Source organism: Hibiscus syriacus, unplaced genomic scaffold, assembly GCF_006381635.1.
Source record: "Hibiscus syriacus cultivar Baekdansim isolate YM2019G1 unplaced genomic scaffold, ASM638163v2 tig00111582_pilon, whole genome shotgun sequence".
Lineage (NCBI taxonomy): Eukaryota > Viridiplantae > Streptophyta > Magnoliopsida > Malvales > Malvaceae > Hibiscus > Hibiscus syriacus.
This window is the reverse complement of record NW_024063126.1, coordinates 11,227,973-11,253,235: the sequence shown is the minus strand read 5'-3', so window position 1 is coordinate 11,253,235 and position 25,263 is coordinate 11,227,973. Positions and strand designations below refer to the sequence as shown.

General features: G+C 30.7%; 2 protein-coding genes and 2 pseudogenes across 3 annotated transcripts; 2 read left to right on the top strand and 2 right to left on the bottom strand.

Annotated features, from left to right (window-relative positions):
• Positions 1–1,080: 1,080 nt before the first annotated feature.
• LOC120165351 lies at positions 1,081–5,360 on the top strand (annotated as a pseudogene).
• A 5,661-nt stretch (positions 5,361–11,021) lies between these two features.
• On the top strand, positions 11,022–17,471 carry LOC120165350 (ELMO domain-containing protein A-like). 2 transcript variants are annotated; one of them, XM_039174892.1, is made up of 11 exons: positions 11,022–11,033; positions 13,027–13,112; positions 13,229–13,400; positions 14,444–14,553; positions 15,810–15,878; positions 15,992–16,107; positions 16,219–16,273; positions 16,476–16,596; positions 16,852–16,899; positions 16,976–17,070; positions 17,157–17,471. In XM_039174892.1, exons 3-11 carry the CDS (start codon positions 13,316–13,318, stop codon positions 17,256–17,258), a joined length of 801 nt encoding a protein of 266 aa, XP_039030823.1. In that variant the 5' UTR covers positions 11,022–11,033; positions 13,027–13,112; positions 13,229–13,315; the 3' UTR covers positions 17,259–17,471. The 2 variants fall into 2 exon arrangements, with proteins under 2 accessions (XP_039030823.1, XP_039030824.1); XM_039174893.1 differs by lacking the exons at positions 11,022–11,033; positions 13,027–13,112 and adding exons at positions 12,277–12,494; positions 12,595–12,679.
• Positions 17,472–17,991: 520 nt separating this feature from the next.
• On the bottom strand, positions 17,992–19,620 carry LOC120165250 (annotated as a pseudogene).
• A 3,595-nt stretch (positions 19,621–23,215) lies between these two features.
• On the bottom strand, positions 23,216–24,781 carry LOC120165249 (uclacyanin-3-like). The gene is made up of 2 exons (XM_039174806.1): positions 24,522–24,781; positions 23,216–23,700 (listed from the first exon to the last, which is right to left on the bottom strand). The coding sequence occupies exons 1-2, from the start codon at positions 24,676–24,678 to the stop codon at positions 23,318–23,320; spliced, it is 540 nt and encodes a 179-aa protein (XP_039030737.1). The 5' UTR covers positions 24,679–24,781; the 3' UTR covers positions 23,216–23,317.
• Between the last annotated feature and the right edge of the window lie 482 nt (positions 24,782–25,263).

Here is a 25,263-nt window from a genome sequence, read left to right as displayed (position 1 = left end):
CGACTATTATTTTTTTATGTTTTGGTCATCTAATTATTTATTTTAAAAAATCATATTTAGCGCTATATATTATTTCTTTTTTACTTATTTACCATTAAAAAATTAACGATGGTGTTGATGTGATATTTTCAAATTATTATTTTAGTTTTTATAGTTATTCTTTTATTTTTATTTTTTGACAAGATGGAGAATGTTGAAATTGAACTTGAATTTTCTTAAAAGAGAGTCATACTTGTTTTGTGTGATTAGTTGAATATTTAATAAAATTTCTTGATTTTTTTATTTCAAATTTGATGTATTTATTAGCTGGGGAGGAACATAAGAGGGGCATGTGGGCGCCATGGGGCCCAACAAATTGAAAACTTATAGTTTAGTTCCTTAATTTAAAAAAATTAAATTGGCCCCACAAAAATTTTAGAATTTTTTAAATTTTTTGAATATTCTTAACTAAACCCTCCCATAATTTTTAAAAATTCTCATTAAGCCTCTCAAATTTTGAAAATATTTAGTTATACCCTAACTTTTTTTTAAATTGAACCCTTCAAAATTTTTGAAAAATTTAATTTAAACCCTAGATTTTTAAAATTTTAAGTTGCCCCCAAATTTTATTGCCAAGCTCCATCACTGTTTATTAGATAGTTTATTAAAAGTAATAAAAAAAATTATTCACAAGTAAATTTATTTATTTTTGTTTACTCTTATAATTTTTTTTTTGAATATTTGTTATTAGAGGTATAATCCTTATATTCACTTCGGTCACTAAAATCTAAAAACGGGCCTACATTTTTCCAAGGAAAACTAATGACACGTTGTGATCTTTGTGTCTTATTGAAGACGTATTGTGTTCCTGTCATCATCTAGAATCATTGTTCAAGATACTTTACTTAAGAGAATAATTCTAGAAGTACAATAGGTAGAAAAATATTTTTATCACTCATTATCAAGATAATTTTGTCAATAAATCAGATATTGATTGTTAAAAAAAATACCTCTATGTACGCTATGGTTCTTAACGGAAGAAGAGCTAACGAAACGACAGCGTATTTGATGAACGAAAACATCAACATGCGAATTGAAGATGCATACGTGGATGCGTCTTCTTCCAATGAATTTTACTTTCGATCTCCTTCAACCTAAACGAAACTATCTCCCTCTTCTTCAACCTCCTGCTCTTCACTTTTCTTTTCTTTTAGGTAGTTAAAATAAACATTTACATATTAATATTCCCATCACTAAAAATTGATTTACATAAATAAAACCCCAAGACTTGCTTTCTTCTCTTCATAATCTCTTGATGGCAGACGCTATTCGATCATCATCATCATCGTTAATTCATTCACTTCGATTATTTTCGCGTTCTCTGCTCACCATTTTTCACCTGGCCTTGAATTCACCACAGTCGTCCTTTGTACCCATCAATCAGACTTTGGATTAGATTGTTCCTATTGGTCCTGCTTGCCTTGCTTCTACTTCCAGAAAACTATCGCTCTCTTTCAAGGTAATTGCATTCTTCCTTTTTCTGATTTTGAATTCCGTCTCAATTCGTTAGCTAAAAGCATGAGTACCCTTTTCCTAAATTTGTTTCCTTTGCAATTTTCCTTGGTAATTGTGGTTTTACTGTAGAGGATAAGTTGGTATATCAGAGTTCTTCGCTTGTGGAATGTTATAATTATATTAGGCATCTTTAGATTCCTTTTGAGCTAAATGTCGATACTTGATGAAAAAAGCTTGTTTAAAAGGTGGATTTCCTTAGTAATGGCTTTGTGTGCTAGTTTGCTGACTCTTTGGTACTTCTGGCTACCGTTTCCAGGTCCATCGTAGAACTGAAAACTGTTTACTTTTAGTAAAGCAAATCTTCCCCAATTGTAAAGCTCGTCAGGGGTTTTAGTGATGTTTTCGTCCTATTTAAGTCGACTTTGTTTAGCTTTAGCTTTAAAAAAATGAGCAGCCTTTCTTAAGTATATTTATTTACTTGTAGCTTATATACCCAGGGTTATTACATCACTCTACTACAATTTGCTTAATTGCCAACTTGATTCTCTCCGGAGCATGAGGTTCTTTTGTATGACTGATACATCGTTTTATCTGAATTAATTATATGCATTGGACTGAAGTATCAGAATATGCTGCAATTTAAAAGGTTTTGAAGTTCCATGCTAATATATTCAAGTCGGGGATTGCAATGTGATGAATGGCATTCACTTCTTTTAGTAGTGGTGTTATGGAATATGGATGGTATAAAGTAACCTGTGAATTCCGATGTCCTTAGGACATTCTGACATTACTTGTAGCTTATATACCAGGGTTATTGTACATCACTCTACTACAATTTGCTTAATTGCCAACTTGATTCTCTCCGGAGCATGAGGTTCTTTTGTATAACTGATACATCGTTTTATCTGAATTAACTATATGCATTGGACTGAAGTATCAGAATATGCTGAAATTTAAAAGGTTTTGAAGTTCCATGCTAATATATTCAAGTCGGGGATTGCAATGTGATGAATGGCATTCACTTCTTTTAGTAGTGGTGTTTATGGAATATGGATGGTATAAAGTAACCTGTGAATTCCGATGTCCTTAGGACATTCTGACATTACTTGTAGCTTATATACCAGGGTTATTGTACATCACTCTACTACAATTTGCTTAATTGCCAACTTGATTCTCTCGGAGCATGAGGTTCTTTGTATAAACTGATACATCGTTTTATCTGAATTAACTATATGCATTGGACTGAAGTATCAGAATATGCTGAAATTTAAAAGGTTTGAAGTTCCATGCTAATATATTCAAGTCGGGGATTGCAATGTGATGAATGGCATTCACTTCTTTTAGTAGTGGTGTTTATGGAATATGGATGGTATAAAGTAACCTGTGAATTCCGATGTCCTTAGGACATTCTGACATTACTTGTAGCTTATATACCAGGGTTATTGTACATCACTCTACTACAATTTGCTTAATTGCCAACTTGATTCTCTCCGGAGCATGAGGTTCTTTTGTATGACTGATACATCGTTTTATCTGAATTAACTATATGCATTGGACTGAAGTATCAGAATATGCTGAAATTTAAAAGGTTTTGAAGTTCCATGCTAATATATTCAAGTCGGGGATTGCAATGTGATGAATGGCATTCACTTCTTTTAATAGTGGTGGAATACGGATGGTATAAAGTAACCTGTTAATGTCGGTGTCCATAGGACATTCTGACATTAATTAATCCATTTTGAATGGAACAATTTTGATCATTTTTCCTATTCATGGGCCGGTGGTGTTAATAGAGTTCCTACACTTCAGGTACGTGCAACTGTTAACGAAACTGAACAGCCGAAATGGTGGGAAAGAAACTCGGGACCAAATATGATTGATATTCATTCTACACAAGAATTTTTGGATGCCTTAAGTCAGGCTGGAGATAGATTGGTTATTGTTGAATTTTATGGTACTTGGTGTGCTTCATGCAGAGCATTATTTCCCAAGGTAAGTCGCTTCACCTTTCGTGGCTGTGTAATATTTCGTTTGGCATAATCTCAAGACTGAGTATCATGATTGGAAAAAATTAAGCTCTTGAAAATAGAGAAGCAGCAGCTGCTAAAAAGGCATAGTTACTATTTGTGTTTATTAGAGGTCAGAATGCTGCTTTGATGTTGGTGCTGTGAGTAAAAAAATGAAGGCTGAAGGATATTAGTTGACGAAAAAACTTATATTTTTCTGCTGAAAACATGTTTTCGGGATACACCCTTTTTGGTTATCGTCTTATCCATTTGTAAATTTGACACCCTTGTAAAGATTGTTTGCTTGATATGGTTGCCTTCGGTTTGTGGTGGTGCCCAAAATACCTCCTTTGATTTGGCTGAATATAGGGTGAGAATGAGTTTTTTTTCCAAGTGAACAGGGCACAGTTCCTAAGAGCTGCTTTTTTCCCTTTGATCTCTCAGCTTTGCAGGACGGCTCAAGAACATCCGGATATTACATTCCTCAAGTAAATTTCGACGAGAATAAACCTATGTGTAAAAGTTGAATGTTAAGGTGCTTCCTTATTTCCACTTCTATCGCGGAGCAGATGGACAGTTGGAGTCCTTTTCTTGTTCACTCGCTAAGGTTAGCCGTTTCTGCTTTCTTTATTCTAATCTCGGTGTCGGACCATAGAATTTATTTCTAAATGATTGCTTGGAAAATGGTCGCAATGAGTTCTTTCTTAGAATTAGATGACACCTTATAGGAACCAAGGAGTTCAGGGTTAATTTCTTTCTTTGGACTGTTTTGCTTGGGGCCTGGGCAAATGTAGGCCAATGACCTCAAGTTTACAGCTTAACTAGATTAAGACGTCCTCGAAGAAGTACATCGCAGTCCTTGATTTGTGTAACTGAGAATAGTATGGCATGAAACCGATAATCTCTGGGAATGTACTTCGTAAAATCGGGTTCATGTTCATCAAAATATGCATCATTCATGAGCTCTTGTTAGCATATGATACCATCATATAAACCCCTTTTTTCTTACTTAATCTGGATTTTCTGAAAATGGTCTACAGTTTCAAAAAATAAAAGACGCCATTGAAATGCACAACACGGCTCGATGCAGCATCGGTCCACCCAGGGGAGTTGGAGATCTTAACCTTGAACCTGTCTCTGCTCCGAAAAATGACAGGCCAACCGGATCAAGTTAAACACGGGGTAAAGCGATTCTCTGTAAGCCATTTAATATTTCCAAACTCACATTCTCGTGTAAAAAGAAAATTTAATGGGATGCATTCTTTCTCTTGTGTTGTATGTAAATTTAAAGCTTCAGTTTAAATTTAGTTTCTTTTTATGAAGAAAGTGGATCAAAGATCTGTAATATGTCTTCCATTATCTTCCTCTTTTGTAATTTTCAGGCAAGCTATTTTTCAGAGTTTCTTTGCAGAGGTACGCACATATGGGGCGCCATCTTCTCCAAGCTTCCGATGGATGGCTTCTTTTCCGTTAAGAAAACAGACCCGGTCACCGTTCAAACTACGTTATAGCACAATATTGGTTTCATCGTGAGCATCGTCGAGGTCTTCTATTAACAATAACAAGATGTTAGGCTGCTGACAGTAACATCTGACTACTTGACCACCAAACTTTAATTAGTGTTACAAAGAGGAGGAAAAAACAAAAGGTGGTTTCCAACAAAGACATCCCACTCTAGGGATGACAAAAAAAAATCGAACCCGTCGGGAAAAATCGAATTAAATGGGTTGGGTTCGGGGATGATAAACGGGACGGGGACGGGGAAAAACCGATTTTTTTAAACGATGACGGGGACGAGGATGAATTTGGTAAGTCCCACCCCAATAACCCGAATAACCGGTCCGGTAAATATTAAAAATAATTATTATTATATATATATATAATATTAATAAATTTAATTTAAATTAAATTAAAATATATATAAAGTAGATTAGGATTTAGGAGAACACATTATATTATTAACCGTTGTCATTATATTTGTCTATTTGAATTGTTTTGTTTTTATATTTTGGATGCATTTGGTGGTGTGTGGTGTTTCAAGTAAATTTAAATCCGATAATAACATTATTTTTTAAATAACTCATGTCATTGTGTAAAATTTAAACTCATTCCATCCTCCATTATTAAAGCTTCAATTGTTACCTAAAAAGTGACATATTTCTATTGCACAATACCCAATGTTTTTTTTTCTCTCTTTTTCAAGCTGTGTTTAGTTCGAAATTTCTTACAAGACAGACCCCATGCCATGTGGCTCTGTTGTCTCTCTCTTTCTATTCCTATTTTTCTCATGTCCTTCGCTTTTCATTTTAACTATACGAAACACACTCTCTATATATATATAATTGTTCGAATGTAAGATCTTAAGAGAGGAAAATATTCCCTTTAACTATTAAAATCATTCGAATTTTTTTTAACTCTATATATATAATTGTTCGAATATAAGATCTCAAGAAAAAATAATATTTCCTTTAACTATTAAGATCACTCAATAAATTTTTTAAGGATGATTTTTTAGATGTATGGTAAACAAATATTTATGAATTTTTCATTCAAATTGTATATAATGCCCTTTTATAATACGTTTTTATCAAAATCCCTTGCTATATTATAATCATTTTCAGTCCCTTTATTTTTCAAAATGTTCATTTTTCAGTCATGAGGCTACTTTTTTTTCCCATCAAAAAGTCTGTTGGCATAAATTATTTTTTTAAGCATGTGATGACATATATATATATATATATATATATATATATATATATATATATATAGGGAGAGTGAAATTACTCGAATCTAATAAGTTATAATCTGATTGAATCTTATATAGTTATTACAGAAAAATAGATTCAAGACATTTTATAAAAGATAGAGTCGAGATCAAGGCGGAGTCGAGTCTAAGATAAAACATCCGTAACCCAACCTGACATAAGATTATTATTATTAATTTCTCACTATATTTAAAGATAATTATAATATATAAAAATGCATAGTGAAGAGAACTTCTATGCAATTGGAGGGATTTGTTTTAACATATTTGTTTAATAGACGAAAACAAACACTATATAAGATTCCTGGCTACATCTCATCAGATACAGGTTGATCCAACAATGATCTTGATTGAAGAGAGTTTCCCACGTTGGCCATGGCCGGCATAACATGACAACCGTCTCCAAATTTGACTTGGTCTTAACACAAATCATGAGCTTATGTTGGTGGATTGCTTTATTCAAAACGTATTAGGTGAACTTATCAAATGGTTTCATTGATAAAAAAATATTATTTTTTAAAAAAAATTAAATTTAAATAATTACGTTTATAAGGTGTGTTATCAATTAATTAAAAAAATATAAACAAATACTACTTTATAATCATTCTAAAACATTAAAAAATTTCTTCAAAACACAATTTATCGTAGCAAGTACCAATATCTAGTACAATTTCCACGCCATCTTTATTATAATCTAAACAAGATCCGAAGCAGGCCAGAGAAAAAACCAATGTCAAGCTCGTTAGTTACATTAATTAATTATCATCCTTAAGGTCAAACGTTTCAATAATTAGTTAGGGTTTTGGATGTCATGATTAGGCTAAGAAACGACAACCAAATTTAAGGTTAAAAAACTGTGGAAATAAACGTAACATGAAATGTTAACTTTTTCCTAACATTTTAGGTTGGACACAACTTAAAATGTTACTTTCTTCGTAGCATTTTCGGTTAACAATCAAAAATATTATCTTCTTCGTAATGTTTTAGATTCAACAGAAAATATTAAAAAATATAACATTTTTTGTTTGGCTCATTTCCGCTGGCTTGATGGAATTAAGGTTTCCTTTCTTTGACCTCAAATGGCTTCAAGTATCTATTATGGGTAATAAATTCAGGCTAATATTGAGGCCATTAACCATTTGGTTTAATTTTCAACCTCTTTATTATGTTTTTTTATTAATAAACTAAAGGTGATTACATAGTAATATTTGTTTTAAATACTCTCAACCATTTGACGATGAATGCTCAATCACCCTTGTAACCGTTGGTGTTCGAACCCATGATTTCTATAAACAACATTGATCCTTTAACCCCCGGGTAAATTGGTTAGTACCCTTTATTATGATGAAATTTGAGATATAATCCATTTACTTTAATCTGTAAAATATTAATAGTGGATCTAAATTAATAATACCATTAGTTGTTACGATTAAAATGATGACATGAATTTTTACCATTAATTGTGGACTTGGTAACTATGAAAAAGGCAAAATAATTTTTAGTCCCTTTAATTACAACTTTTATCAATTTGAAATAGTGTAGGGACCTTTTAAACCGTACATTACTCTAGTGGTGTTCTTGTGTTTTTATACTTTTATATAACATTTAAATAAAATAAGTAAAAACAATTATTTGATTAACAAATAAAAAATTAATTGATTTGTATATAACTCCACCTATAATTTATTTGTTGAATTAATGTTTATAAATATATATTATTAACGTAAAATGTTTTGGTTCAAGGACCAATCTTTGAAGGTTGAAATGCCTAATTATTCACCCCAAAAGATATCTCATAATAAGTAATGTGTTTGAGTTCCAAAAGAACACAAGCAGTTTTATTTGTTGGTGTACATTAGTTTAGCCAGATTTAACATTAAATACAAATATTACTTATAATCATGTTATTAGAAAAATGATAAAATGCCTATTTGATCATCCACCTATTACTTAATTTCTATTTTGGTCACTCAACTAATATTTTTTAAATATCCTACATTATATTTTGATATTATTTTGGTCACCCACCGTTAAAAATTAGCGATGATGTTAAGGTGACATTTATTATTATTATTTTCAATATTGATATGACATTACTTTATGATGACACGTCAGTATCAACATCACTGTTAATTTTTCAACAACACGTGACTAAAACAGAACCAAAACGTAACGTTATGCATGGTTTTAAAAAAATAATAGTAGGGTGACCGAAACAGAAACTAAGTAATAGGTGAGTGATCAAATAGGTAATTTACCCTAAAAAATGAGTTCCAAAAAATTTTAATTTTATTTATCAAATGCTTGTGTGGGAAGGGATGGGCAATTGGCAAGACCCCAAAGGCTCATCTACAAGAGTGGTGGTAGTGACCATGATTGTTTTGTCCACAAGCTTGTTGTCCATCCATAGGTCTCTCCCATTATAGTGACATGCTTAGTTGGAAGAGAGAGAGAGAGAGAGAGAGAGAGAGAGAATTATATTACTTTTGGATAGCTTTACCTAACAATGGTTCTTTGGAAAATCTTTTTGCCAAGCAACATGCCAATTCCTTTTCTTCCACTCAATTCGGTAACTTTTGCTTATCATAGACAATGGTCCTCACTAAACCATTTATAAGCTACTATTTCAATTGGTTACTCTTTGGTGGTGGGAAATTAGATCTATATCTAAAGTAAGATCGAGTAAAATAAAACTAATGACTAGTTTAACATTACTTTTGAAAAGTACGGTGAGAAAGTATTTTGAATTATTTGGTTATTAAAATATTTTGAGAAGATAAATGATCGTTTTAGATATAATGTTGTAAGTTAAAAAAATATAAATTTAATTGATACTTTAATATTATAATATAGATAATCATTTAAATTATGAAAAAGTGTAAAACATATTTAATTAACTAATAAATAAATAAGTTTATAATGATTGAATGTGTTTCATAAAAGTATTAAATTTTGAAATGATTTTTATCTAAAATATTGATATAATGAGATATAAAATTTCAAACTGACAAATAATTATTAATCATGTAAGTATTTATTGATAAAAGTTTATTAATTTATAAATTGCAAATAAACCTAAACCATAGTATAATATGAGGTTGAAATTATAATTTTGACTCTAAAATTACTTTTAATTTTTTTTTAAATTTTACATTTGGATTAAAGAGTGCTTTTCAAATGCATTTTTTCCCGAAGTTATTTATTTAGTATTATTTATGACTCCAAAAGTATATTTTTTTTTAAAAAAAATATTAAACGAAGCTTAAAACTATGAAAAAATAATTTGAACCATAATGTTTCGTTTGATTTCAAATTTATTTAATTTAATTTTATATTTTATAAATTTATTTGCTAGGATCATTTTGTATTTCACAAGCTCAAAAACTCATAATCATTCAAATATGAATGAATTTCATTCTTATTTAACTTTAATTAGTTTAATTTCTAATAATATACAAATATTTTATATTTAAACTAGTGAAAGTAAATTCAAAATGATATTTAAAAATATTTTATTAAAAAATAAAAATATATGTAATGGCTTAGCTAAGCTTTTGGTTTCTTTTTTCTTTTTCTCTTTCATAGTTAATATAAGGATTAACAGTGTCGATTAAATTTTCTATCAATTATAGAGCTTCAATGTCTATCATGATTGCTCATCCATGCATTTCACTCATAAAGACTCATTTTGACGTCTATAAATCAAGTCTATTATAGAAAAGCAATGAACTTGATTGTCACTAGTTTGATGAAAAACATGTTAGAAGAGGAACGTTTAAATAATGATATTTCTTTATCATACATTAAAGGTTAATTAACCAATAAGAAGTTGGTTTAGTGAGACGGGTATTAGATTCTTTAACAATATCAGATGTTTGAATTAACATTATGAATGAAGTAAATTGGGGGTAGAAAGGTCACTCCTGTAATGAGTCTATACAATACCCGATCTGGATTAGTCGATTAATATAATTGAAATGTGATATTTATTTATCATGCAAGTCTAATATGATCAAAACTTGACTTGACCTATAAACACTTTAAGTTTAGGGTCAAGACATGTTACTGATCGTATAGAGTGTTTGAACTCGTAACCTTTAAGAAAATAAAATTCCTTTTATCGCTAAGATGGATTCAGAATTGATACTTTTATATCATCTACCACATGAGATCACCGATGAGACTCGAGTTTTAATTCTTATTAAAATATTAATATCTCAATCAATTAACTAACTCGTATTAATAAAATGCGAGACTTTTGTCCTTGAATATTATAGAAAGGAAATGAAAAGGGCTTCTCTAAAAGCTTGCCTTTTCTTTTTCTTTAGAGTTGAGAAAAAGGTATATTCATGCAAATTTGAGAGGCACGTAAAGGTGCACAACTTCGTTGGGAGAGGGGAGAGAGCCAAGCGTGTGGACCATGACATAATTTGGAGCAAGTATCTATCATAAGCTAACCCAAACTACAAATGATGCTATTGTGGGATCTACATTAAATTAAGAGACCTATGCGGCCATCATGCCTTGGTTCCATTTCACCCCCCAACAAGCATACCATGTGGCATTTTCTCTCTTTTTTTTAAACTCAGATTACCAAAGAAAAACAAAATTTCCTTAACTATTGTACAACTCCAAAGATTCAAATCTGAGAATATCTAAATACACATTATCCTTCAATTTAGAAAATTGAGGAGAATTAAATAGTTTATAGGAGTTGTATAAAAATATAGTTAAATTACTTTAATGTCTTCGCATTTTAAGATTTTAAGGTAAACTACATGTTTAGTATCTAAATTATTACTTTTATTCTGTTTTAGTACCTTTTTTTCAAAATCATACTTAATATTTATTTTATGTTTCATTTTGACATCCCGCCGTTAAAAACATAACGGTGATGTTGACGTGCCGCCATAAAATAATGTCATGTCATCATTGAAAAAATAAAAAAAAAACGTCACGTCAGTAATTCTGTTAATTTTTTAACGATATCAAATTGAAATTTAAACTAAACGTTAGGTATATTTTTGAAAAAAATAAAGTTTGAGTACCAAAATAGAACAAAATTAATAATTTAAGTACTAAATATATAGTTTACCCAAGATGTTATACGTCTCAATTAGAATGTCACGGCTGATTTTCTTAGTTAATTTTTTAATTTAGATCTTTAATTATTTTAGATGTTTTCGATAAATAAATTTTATAAAAAATATATTTAAAACTATTCTATTACCTTTTGTAAAAAATATATTTTCTTATTTTCTCAATAATATATTTTAAGTAACAAGAAATTGAAGTTGAATTAATATTTTTTATTTAATGTTTTTTTTATTTAAATTACATATTTTTATTGAAAAAAATTAATCTTCAAACTTTGGATACTTTATTATCTTCGTCTCATTAAAATGGAAAAAAATTGAAGGAATAAATTCAGTGACAAGCTGTTTCAATACAAAAGGGCGAGAGTACCTTAATTGGTTTGCCCAACCCCATCACTGTTACCTTTCCCGTTTAGGTCAATTTTCAACTGTTTTAAAACCACACCATGACAATCATTCCGCCACATATATAAAAATGTCAACTTACAATTTTAGTCCCTTTTATTATATTTAAATTCAAGAATTAATTCATTTGATTTAATATAATTTTGTATTCTCTGTTCTTTTTTTTTAATATCATCAGCCATTTCAGACAAGTAACAATGCTCACTAATTTCATCATAGAAAATATAAGGAATTGAAAAGGACAAATAAATTTTACCTAATTAGGGTTGTTGACGTGCAACATTATAGGAAGATAATTGTAGTCGTCGATATCAATTTAAGTTTTATTTTTTAATTTGGATAAAGAATTGTTCGTCTAGTATAACAAGACTAACTAATGATATTATAAAAAAAAAATAAAGTTATGCAAAGTAAAGAACAAGGTCTAAATCATAAACTTTAGTAGTATAATGACCACATTCATAATTGACCTAGAGAAAATAAATATATATCCTCGCCTTATACACCGAGGCTCTCACCTAAAAGGAAAAAAAAAAAAGCTAACAGATGCAAGAGTGAGAGGGAAAAAAAAAGGAGAGACAAGGCTCCGCCTCCGTGGCTTGCAATGGACACAGTCGATTCTTAGATCTCTAAAACCTAGCGGTTTTTCTTTTCTTTTCTTTTTTGGCATTTAAAGATTCTCTAGAATGTTTTTCTCTCAAGATTCTTATTTTCTTTTTGAGGAATCAGGTAACTCTTTTCGGAACTCTTTTGGCTTTTTTTTTGCCGCAGCTTAATCGAGCATTGTTTCTGACGAATATATCAACATTTCGGTTTTGTTTGATTTCAGTTTCGGCTGGTTTCGATGCGATTTCCTTATGATTTTACCTGCATTGACGTTCTAGTTTATCGCGGTTGCTTTGCTAATTGTTTAGGTACTGTTCGGTTTTGATTCTCACCTCTTGTTCATCTTGAGTAAAATTCGAATGCATTTTCTTTGATCGTTTAAAGATTCTCTAGATTTTCTCTCAGTAATGGAGACCTTCGATTGTTAGATCTTTAAACCGTAGCGTTTTTTTTTTCTTTTTATGATCGTTTTAAGATTCTCTGGATTTTTCTCTCAAGATCCTTTCTGATTCTCTTTTCAAGAATCTAGGTAGCACTGATCGGAGCTTAACTGTCTTTACTTTTCGAAACTCTATTGGCTTAATATTTTTCCTCCCTGCTTAATTGAACATTGGTTCTTACGAAGATATTGACGTTTAAGTTATGTTTAATTCAGTCCTGGTTGGTTTAGATCCGGTTTCCTTCTGATTTTACATGCATTTCGCGTTCTGCTTCATCGCGGTTGCTTTGCTGATTGTTTTGGTACTATCTCGCTTTGATTCTATTGCATCCTCGCCATCTTAGTAAACTCGAATCTATTTTCATTCTTTTTCCTTAATCGGAGTTTCATTCGGTTTCTTTTTTCGCAACTATTACAGGTTTGAAATTGTGGAGAAGCCCATAAGTTGTCTCTTAGGGTTAACAGGAAGAAAGATAGTAAGATAGTAGAGACGAGGTGTGACAAAATGGACGATAGAGGGGGTTCATTTGTCGCCGTGAGGAGAATTTCTCAAGGTCTCGAGCGAGGCAATACCTGCCATTCTACTTCTGGTGACTAACCTCCTAGTCCCTTTGTATCATTTTTATTTCCGTGTTTCACTTTTTTTTCCTTTTTTCCTTTCTTGTTCTATGAAAAATTTTTTTTCTCTATCTTCCACACTTTACAAGTCTCACGATTTGCTCTGTAGTATGTATTTTTTTAATGATTTTTCTTTATTCTTTTATGTCTTAACCTACTTTCTCTCTGAAGCAAAAAGACGTTTTTTTTATAAAAAAAATCTCCTTTTCTTTCTAGCAGAGTGAGCTTTGATTGTTGCCGAAAACTTTCCCTAACTTGTGTGCAGATACTCAAATTTGGTTTGGTGCGTCTCTTGGTTAATATAACGATTATTTTGCTGAGATTTTCTTTGGTAAAAGGGATTTCTGGAAATTTTGATTCTATGATGAATCAATCTTTCGGTTTTTCTTTTCCCTTTTTTATGCTTATCTTTAATACTGAATTTTTTCTCTAGAGGTTGGCAATTTATCCAATTTTTATAGCAAGAGTTTAAAGGCAAACCTAGATTAGGGGGCATGATTGCATGATTTAATGCTATTCCGTTCAAACTTTTTGCGTGAAGTTGAAAAAATTAAAAAGAAATTCTTGCTCTTTTATTCTATTTAGGTTCTAAGATCTACGAAATCTAACTTAATTTTCACCCATTCATTAGTATCGAGCAAATTCCTAGAACCCATACATTGTAAACTGTCCATTTTTTGTTCATGGTTCAGAACTTGCTTAGTTTTCACTTTGTAGGACACAAAATCTTTCACTCCTGTCGAAAAGTTTCAGATAAAATCATTTCATTCCATCACATGTGCACCTCTTGTTTAATGACTCTGGGTGCACATGGTTATACCGTTGCTTTCACCATTCTAATTTCGTTGGGGATAGTCCACTGGTGTTTTTCTCTTGCTTTTTTCTCTTTTGCTCGTCTTTATTAGCTGCTTTAGTGAACCATTTGACTCCTTGGTTGTCTTTACTAAATTTCTAAGGAAGTTAAAATGAAGATTAGGAATGCATTTCATTAGTAGAGTTCTTTATTTTGTTACAGGTGAGGTTGTGGCAGGATCAACAGCATGGTTGGGTCGAGGTCTTTCTTGTGTATGTGCACAGAGCAGAGAGTGTGATGCTCGTCCATCATTTGATTTAACTCCTTCCCAGGTATTGTTTATGATCCGGTCAACCTGTGGATCTCTACCGTTGTCAACTATGATGGTTATTTGCCCCTTTCATGTTTAATTTGTGATTCTCTATCTGCGAAGAAATAGAATCTGATGATAAGATCTCTTTACTTCTTATGCTACTTGGTATACCATTGATTACTTTAACTAATGATGTGTGTTCTGTTGTTTAATGCTGTCACCAGAACCCTAGTTTTGTGTTAAAACTCTTCTATTTTGTAGATTTCATATGCGTTCTCTGTGGATGTCATTTTTGTGGCTTTACCCTGCTGGTCATTTTTCTTGCAACATGATTATTCATATAGCAAACCTTATCATTTGACTGTAGAGATTGTTTAGCGACATCATTGAACTATTGAAGTACGGAACAGTGGCATTCTTTTAGGGTGCGTTTGGTTCCCGGAATGTAAGATTATTAGTGGGAATGTAAGATTACCAGGGAATAGGATTACTGGGAATGTTGTATTTTGTGTTTGGTTGGTTTAGCAAGAATGTAAGATTACCGTGTTTGGTTAAAGGAATAAAAGATTATTGGAATGTATATTTGACCAAATTGTCCTTATTATATATTTGTTTTTTTAATAAGTTAGAAAATATTTATTTATTTTCTTTAAAAAAAATTAAATTCATAAAATTTATATATATATATATTTTACAAAATTGAAAATATAAAAAGGTTTAATGAAAGGGTAAAATTTTATTTTAACCCCTGAAATTCATATAAAATTTTAATTATAGATTTTTTTTGTAAATCTAAAATAGTTTAAGGATAAATTTTATAATTTAACCTTCGTAGAATTTTTATTATTCAATGACAGAATAAGGATATTTTTGAAAAAAAAAATTAAGGGCATTTTAGTCCAAAACTCCGGTAATCCAACAATACCTAAGGAAATGGAGGTAATGACATTCTCGGTAATATACCCCAAAAAATCTACTATTGGTAATAAAACATCACCGGGAATGAGATTCCCGGCCAACCAAACATGAGAATATGGATTCCATTCTCATGAGAATCCCACATTCCTTGAACCAAACATCCCCTTAAGCTTTTACTGCATGATTTAATTTTGTTGGTTAGTTTTGTTGTCTCGCTGTCCTTGTATTTGCCTATTTATGCTAAGCTGGAATATCTTTCTGGCATCATGTTGATTGATTTTCTTAGAACATTTAAAAATTTGCTCTGCTCTTTTCCTTTGCTGGAATAAAAACTAATATTGGCATTCATGTTGTCAGGAAGAATGCTTGCAGAGGCTGCAGAACCGTATAGAGATTGCTTATGACAGTTCAATTCCTGAGCATCAGGTGCCTGTTCTAAATGATGCTATTTACATTTTGGGTGCTATTCTGGATTCTGTAATCATCAATCCTGACTTACAAATCCTATTCTCTTATTCATTATTACTGCTTTTCTACAGGAATCTTTAAGGGCCTTATGGAATGCTGCATTTCCAGAAGAAGAACTACGTGGTTTAATATCCGAGCAGTGGAAGGAAATGGGGTGGCAAGGGAAGGATCCATCTACAGATTTTAGGTAGTGTAGCTCCTTTCTATTCCATTTCGTTTTTTTTTTCTTTTGCATTTTCTCTTTCCCTGAATGACTCTGTTTGATAAGTAGTTGTTGATATTTGGATTTATCTCGCAGGGGCGGTGGTTTTATATCATTGGAGAACCTGTTATTCTTTGCTAGGAATTTTCCGGTATGTGCATTTAGTTACCTTGCACGCTCATCGTGTTTGTTTCTCTCATCTATTGTATGAATGGAGAAATCATAAGGGCACTATGGACATCATGACTGGGAAAGTGTTCCATCTACACTTTTGCTTCATATCTAGGTTTGGTTGATGTTTTGATCTTTCTGTCCATCGGATGCCTAAGGTGTTTCTAAACATGTCAATGCAGAAATCCTTCAAGGATCTTCTTTGGAAGCTGGAAGGTGATAGGTCTGTGTGGGAATATCCATTTGCTGTTGCTGGTGTGAACATCACTTTTATGCTCATTCAGATGCTTGATATCGAAGCAGGTAAACTAGGGAAGTGATATCCTAGAATTCTATGCAACTCCTGAGTACTCAAATTCTCCGACTTAAGATGACTGATTTGATGTATCTAATGGATAATTATACTCCACCAGCACAATCTTGTTGAAGTAAAAGCCCCTACTATTCGTGCGTAGACATGCATCAATTTAAGCAAATCCCATTTTCTTTTGTGAGCATTCTCATTGAGATTGCTATTTGATGCCATTCATCAATTAACAATGTGCTTGAATTCCGCAGTCAAACCAAGGACAATTGTAGGAGCGGTTTTCTTAAAGTTCCTTTCAGGTAATGCCTTTTTGAATATCTATTTTTCTTAAAAATTGGAAACCATGACGGTGCGGTTTTTTTTTGGCCTTGATAGAAAATGAATCAGCGTTTGACCTTCTCTATTGCATCACATTCAAGCTAATGGACCATCAGTGGCTTGCTATGCGCGCATCCTACATGGACTTCAATGTATGTATTCTTCAACTTCAACCAGAAGATTCTTTTTGTTGTGTTTTTTTTGGGTAAAAAAGAAAGCTCTGTATTGTGTTTTACAGACAGTGATGAAGGCCACACGTCGACAACTGGAAAGGGAGCTTCTACTTGAAGATATTACACGTCTGGAGGATCTGCCCTCGTACAGTCTTCTTACACGATAATAAGCATTTGGCCTTATCAATTTGTTTTCGTAATGGCAACAGAGAGGGCTAAGATGCATGCTACTGAGTTCGATTGACAAACACCGGTGGTCTTCCTTTTACAAAACATGTCTTTTAGCCTTTGACATGATAAAATGTATATGTGCTTCGTGAAAAAGTGCTATTGGTGTTCCAATTTGATGTTCTAGAAATTGAGGATTTCAGATTTTTGTCTATACGTTACAAATGAAGAAAAGTCGAGTATTGACAATTATGGAAACGTTTCTTATATTGATGAATATTTGATCAAATTGAGTCATAAATTTTTAAATTAATCGAGTTAATAAATCTTATTTTATAATTTAAATTTTATTTGATATTATATTTAGTTATGTTCATGAATTTGAGTATCATACGTTCAAACTTCTGTTTAAATTTAATTATAATTATAAATAATTTTATTATTCAGATTGATATCTTGTTGACTTTCCCGAACCATATATATATATATATATTGAAGACAATGTATTAATAAATATAAAAGGATCAAGGAATTAATGAGAAAAGTTTACAATCGAAAAACCAAACTGAATAAAATTTAAAGTTAAAGACCAAATCACAAAAAAAAAAGTAAATTTATGAATTTACAATCATTCAATTTTTTTATTTTTTATTTTTATTTTGTAAATGCAAACTTACTTAAATTTGAAATCCAAGCTGACTCGAATAACTTGAACAATTGAATAACTCAACATTTGAAAAAATAATTGATTTTTTTAGTCAAATTGAGTTTTGTTCATTCCAACGTTGAAGTAATGTTTTACAGCTTATCTTTCTTTGCCGTGCCCGGCATCCTTAATTGGACACCAATCCACTAATATGTGCTTTTCAAATAGGCTTGATCTTGAAGTGGAGTGAGATGAGAGAGAATACGAAGCACTTCAAGTCCTGCATTTCATAAAATGGCAATCAGGTCAGACATAGATAAGAAGAAAAAGATAGTACATCCCATTAACTTGTACCCTCTTAAACACTAGTATGACATGGATACAAACTAACATCCATGTATCGGCATTAGAGATTGAGCAAACTCGACTCGACTAGAACACTCACCCCTAATCAGCATATACATGAGCACAAGGAATCAATGAACTACTGAAAATAGAGTATGCATGTGTGTGCTTATCCATTCACCACACTCCAACTATTTCAGTAATTCGTTTCAAATAGACACCCGAAAGAAGAGCAACTCTAGCCTCTTTAGCATTGCATTGAAAACCAAGCAAGAAATCCAGTTCAAAAGCAGAAATAAATTAGCAAAAGTCGATCATGGAAAGTCCATTAATGAAAACAAAATCAGCTCTGTATCAACTAACCATGTTAGAGAACTTATGAGGCCATAAGCAAGAAAAAGTCGAAAATAGAAAATTAAAACCATCACAAAGGCCAAAAGATCAGCCTTTACTCATTGATGCAATACACAGGGTAAAAGGGTATCACAACACGAATGACAAGAATAAAATAGCAGATTGACAATGTACGTTAGCTGACCTGAACCAGATAATAAAATATGCGAAGCCCTTCCGGATCCTTACTGCTCTGAACATCAACAAGGGACCGATCTTCGAAGTAGTGAAAGAGATATGCTCATTCCCCATCACAATCTCGAGCTCCTGCCGTCCGACACGATCAGGTTCTGGCCAGTTGTTATCATCTTCCCTCATGATCTACATTGACAAAACAACAGAATTGAACAATACCAGAAAACAATAATCAATAAAAACTGCAACCTTAAACCATCCTGAGCGTTCAAAGACCCAGAAACTACAATTATTCACGGGAGTAATCATTTATCAACTAAAAACTAAATCCTTTAACCTATCAAAGAAGAGAAAATCCAGCAGGGCAATTTGAAAAACTAAGGTAGTAAAATAAGAAAATTATATATATATAAAACAAATGATAGCAAAGACTAACTCATTATTTATACAAAACATGGAAAAAGGAACTAGTTTCCCACTACAAATAAGATGAATAATTCCAAACCCTAGGCAGAGTTGAATTGAAGAGAAAATGCAGGGAAAGGGTTTAAAACGAGAGGGGACCTCGCTCTCGGTGATGATGCGGCGGCATTCCTTGAGAACGGCAGGGGTGAGGAAGACCTCTTTGCGGATCATGGTGTCGTTTTTGTAGTTGGAGTTGTTTGCATATCGGAGCTTCCCGTCCGGCCTGAATTCGAACTCCAAAAACTCGTGCCCGAACTTCCCTTTATGTCCCACGTAGTAACGGAGGTAAAACTCTCCGCTGTCGTCCTCGGCCGCCATTGTTTTTTCTTCTCCTTTTATCTTTCAGTTGCTGGAGTAAACTAAAGAGCATTTGCCCACTATCGAGGCGGAAGGGATTTTTCTGAATATCTAGATGAGTCGATGCAGTATTTGGGCCTTCAAAGTTTGGTTTGATTTGGGCTTTTTTTTTTACTAATCTGAGCTTATTAACGATGCCCTAATAACGGGGAACAGTTTAATTTTGAGACGATTCTAGACTCAACATTGCACATTAAAATATACTACTAATGTCACTCATCAAAATATATTATTAAATAAATTGTTTTATTAGAAGAACATTAAAATTTTTAACCACCTTTAAATAATTAATCTCTTATGAAAGCTTAGTTTTAATTTTAAAAAAATTATACTTAAATCAATTTTTTAATATTAAATGATTTTAATATTTAAAAAATATTGATAATTGTAGTCACTCAAATTTATTAATATTTTATTTAGTTTAACTCTTTATCTATTATAATGTTTATAATTTTGAGTAAAACACAAAGAATAAGGATTGATAAGGATTTCTATGAAAAGAAACCATTATTTTAGAGACATTGTTGTCCAAAATAATAAGAATGCTTAAAAATTTGAAGGTAATTGCATTCTAATCATTTTAACCAAGAATGTCAACGTTAGTAATAAGTTATTACATTATAATAATCTTTTCAACGAACTAAACGTGATAATACAAATTTTAAAATTGATTATTTCTCTTCGTAATAATTTTTTCTACGAATCTTATGACTTCAAAGATGTGAAGAGAAGGATTTGTTTTTCAAGATTCAAGAGAAACTGTTATAAGAGATTAATCAAGAAGAGATCCTTAATTTTTTAAATATTTTTTAATAAAAACGATTTATTTAATTATATATTTTGATGTATCATATTAATATTAACAGTGTATTTTGATATAAGATGTTCACTTTAAAATTTTTCTAGTTTGGGAGAGAATTGGTGACCCTAAAGGCCTAATAGGTGAAGTTAGACATTAGTCAATTCGGACAAAAATTCGTGCTGAACGCTTATTTTTAACAAATTTATATTTCTTATAAATAATTCAATTTCATATAATAATATCTAAAATTAAATAAAATTATTCTATTTTGAAATAAATTTATAAATTTAGGTTTAAAATTTTAAAATTTATATAAAACAAATTACACATATATAATCCCTTGTCGTACTAAGTACGTGATAATGATATTGACATTTTGTGTACGTGATAAAGATATAGACGTTTCTAAAAGTCACGGGTTCGAGCACCAATGATTGCAAGGGCGATTGAATGTTTATTATCAAATTACTGAGAGTACTTAGAAAAGATATTACCGTGTAATTATATTTAGCTTAATAATATATATATATATATATATATATTATATTTCGACTTTATTTGATGTATGATTGACCAATAAAAGATACCCATACTTGATAACGAGGTCTTACCCATCTAAACTATTTTAAATATATTAAAGTGAGATTGTTGTTTTCCATGTTATATTAAAATTCAAGATTTTTCTATATATTTTAATTTAATATATTTTGATTTTATCATTAATTAATTTAAATAATTAATTCTACAATTATTTCAATTAAAATGATGATGTGAATATTTCAAAAAATACATCTTCCATCACAAAAATAACGACGTCGATATGAAAGTGTGTTCAAGAAAAAAAAACGTTAATGTCAATATGTATTCAGATTAATCAATGATATTAAAAGAATGGAAGATTAAATTATACAAAAAATAAAGGTATAATAAATTATTCTTAATATTTGTATAAAAGAGCATTTTGCCTTTTAATTTATTGGGAGCATTTTGGATTTAATGTTTTAATTTTTTTGGTCAAAACATATATTGTTAGATGAAAATAATTAGTTGACAGTTAATAACTGTCAACACATATTATTGATGTGATATTTTTATATGTGTTTAATTATTGATGTGACATATATTGTGTCATCACTTTAAATGATGCGATATATATATATCATATCATCATTTCGAATGATATTATATATGTCATATCATTTATTAAACATATGTAAAAATATCACATCAACAATATGTGTAAATCGTTAGTCAACTAACGATTTTATCAAACAAGATTTGTTTTTATCAAAAATTGAGACATTTGAGATTAAAATATTAAAAATGATAAAATAATTATTTATGTAAACGTTGGGGGTAATTTTATTATTACACCAAAAATAAAATAGATGAATTAAATTCTAATTTGAGTGTAGTGGATGGACTAAACTATAATTTAACCTGTACTTACTGTCTTTGTAGTTTAGTTGACATATGATTGACTAATAAAAGATGATGATAACGATGTCTTATCGAACCAAACTAAATACATCGATTAGGTTGCTGTAATTGTCAAATGTTTCAATTATTTGATTTTTTATGTAATAATATTTGGAATAAAGTATACAAATAATTCTATAATTATAAAACGATGATTTGTTGAGTATTTTGAGTATTAAAAGTCATAAAACAACCATTGATTATAGAAATATTTTGTTGAGTATTACAATTATTAAAAGTTATAAAATAGTCACGTGACCATCCATATGTTTCAAAATTATCTTTTTCTGTTAAAAAATGTGATGGTCATTAGAGTTAGACATTAATCTACTGATTGAGATACGATAAAATCATATTTGACTTGATAATATAATATAAAAAGAGAATCGATCCATAAAATATAGCTCATACGTAGGGATGTATCTAGGGGTGGGCCTACCTAGGCAGTGGCTGACCCTATGACCCAAAAATTAAAAATAATAATATAATTTGAAATAAAAAATAAGTACAAATTATGTTAAAAATTATATTGGTCTAATTGATATTTTTTTAGATTCAGTTTAAATATATATAGTTGTTATTATATTTTTAAATTAAAAAGTATGCGCAAATTATGTTAGAAAATTTTTTATTATATTTATATTAGCTCACCTAATAAATTTTTTCTATTTTCGTCACTGCTTATAAGATTATGTGATCATATTTTATTATATCTCGATCAACATATTAATATCCAGCTCAGAAGATCTTTAATTTTTTAACGAAAAAGATGAATTTAGAACATATGTCGAGTGACCATTTTATAATTTTTAATAGTTGAAGAGCTCAACAAAGTAGTGTCATATAATTGAAGAATCATATTATAACTTTTAATAATTGAAAGACTCAATAAAGCAGTACCCTATAGTCAGAAGACTATTTTATGTACTTTACCCTAATATTTATCATATAAAAAATTTAAAATGAATTTAATATTTATATCGATTTAAAATAGTATTTATGTCAATTATATTATGAAATATTTTTAATCTTCATCAAAACCTACTTATATAATAGGTAAATAAAATATAATAAGTAAATTATTTTTTTATTAATATGGAGTAAGTACAAGTAGTATTTGTTCAAATATAATTCTCAATCAATTCATTTGACATTAAACGCTAGTATCTCTAACATTCCTAGTACTTGATTCTGAAACCTCAAATAATAATAATAATTTATTCACTACCAAAATCAATTTCTTCTACAATATAATAAGTAAATTATTAAAACAGTATCCATATAAAAATATATATTTTTATCATGATTAAGGTAAATTATTTAGGTCATAAGAAGATAATTCAACGTCTCTGATTCATAAAAGGAAAGCTAAAATAAAATCACACGGTGATTGAATAGAAAATAAAAGCCAATAACCCAACAGCACTGCCTCTCCCCTAGCTCATAACCGCAAGAACGGCTCCCAACACGGCCAAAAATGCTAGCACGAAACCGGAATTCATGATGCTAGGAGCTCCACTAGGCCGTGGTGACGGCGGCGATGGTGTTGAGCCACCGCTCGGCGTTGTCCCGGGAGTAGTAGGTGAACCAGACGGGGTGGAGGGTGAGTTGCCACCGGCTGCTACCACGTTGATTGCAAGCTTCATGCCGCCGGCACAATGTCCTATGGTGGGGCATATGAAATACATCGGCCCCGGATTCGACAGTGGGATGACTGTGTTTCCGTCGCTGTGAGAGCTCAGAGCATTGCCGGAGTTGCAATTGTCGTAGTCGTTCTTGGATACAACATCCACCGCATGGCTGCCACCGTACCTAAACACTATAATAAAATAGACACATGGTCACAGTCGTGTGGAAATTCGTTAATTATATATAAAATATTGATTAATCTAGGTGATTATAAGTAGTAATATTTATTTTAAATTTTTTTAATTATTTGATAATAAATACTCAAATATTCTGTCATCATTGATATTTAAATCTAAGACATTTAAAAATAACAATTATTACTTTAATTTATTGAGATTGTTTGATTCTTGAATTCATCAATTATATTTAACTTAATAATAAGTTTACATATCATTCGAATACTTTTACGACTATAACAACTATAAAGTTATCAATATAGATCTACTATGAAAGGAACATACCATGTCCAATTAGAATAAAAAACTAAACCCTAAATTTTATCATATTTAAGAGGCTAAAACCATAATTAAATTGATTAATTAAAGGTATAAATCAAAAAATACCTTTAATATTTAATTAAATAGTCATTTTGATCTTTATTTTTTTTGGAGTATTCGGCCTCAACATTTCATTTAGGGTAAAAAGGTTCTTAATGTTTGACTAAATAATAACTTTAGCCATTCTTCTGTCATTTTAAAGTATTTTGATCTTTAACATTTTATTTTAGGACAAAAAATTCTTATTTTAAAGTATTAATCGTTTGTTGACTAATAATTTTCATCCACAAAATGACTTTTTTGTCTTAAAATGGAAAGTTAGAGCCCAAAATACTTTAAAAAAAGAATATAAATCAAAATAACTACTTAATCAAACATTAGAGACATTTTTTTTCATCATTCCTTAATAAAATTCTACTGTGTGTTTTGATGACATGTTTGGTAAGCAACTTACAGAGCGTGTCGCCAACAGTGAATGCCTTCCCTTGAACCCAACCCTCGTAATCTCCGCTGTTGGTCCAACCAGCACTGTCTCCTACGGTATATTGCACGGCGTGAGCTGCCGGAGCCGCCAGAAGGAGGAGGAGGAGGAAAGCTGCTGCAAAACCCATGTTTAAACTTCAAAGCCTAGTTTACTTAGATAAGGAGTAAAGACAGTGAAGGGACAATTAGCAGGTTATATTGTTATATAGAAGGCACAAGTTAACTCAAGGAAATTTTGGACAATAATTTATAGAAGCAAAAGTCAAGCACTTTCTCTTTTATACTTACTAACACCAATAATTCACGTTAGCTTAAACTAATATTCTCCCATTATGGGTCCTTCACCAAATCAATTTGAATATACTATAACTTTTAGTTTTATACATTTTTAGGATAGTTAGATGAATGAAAATAAACTGTTGAAATTATCTCATCTTTTCTATGAATATCTTTACATTTCCTATCATTAATCACCGTCGTTATTTTTTTAGGGCCTGATGAGAGATTATTGTTTTTGAATAATTCCTACCTAGAAAGAGGGAGAAGGAAAATTTTTGCTCTTAATGAGATTGAACTCATAATCTACAGGAGAGGGAAGATGTTAATTGAGAACTTTTAACCTAATTATCTAAATATTTTTGACAATGAGAGAATATTAATTTAAACTAATGTGAATTTTATATGTATATAACTCTTTGGTTTTACTCAAAATA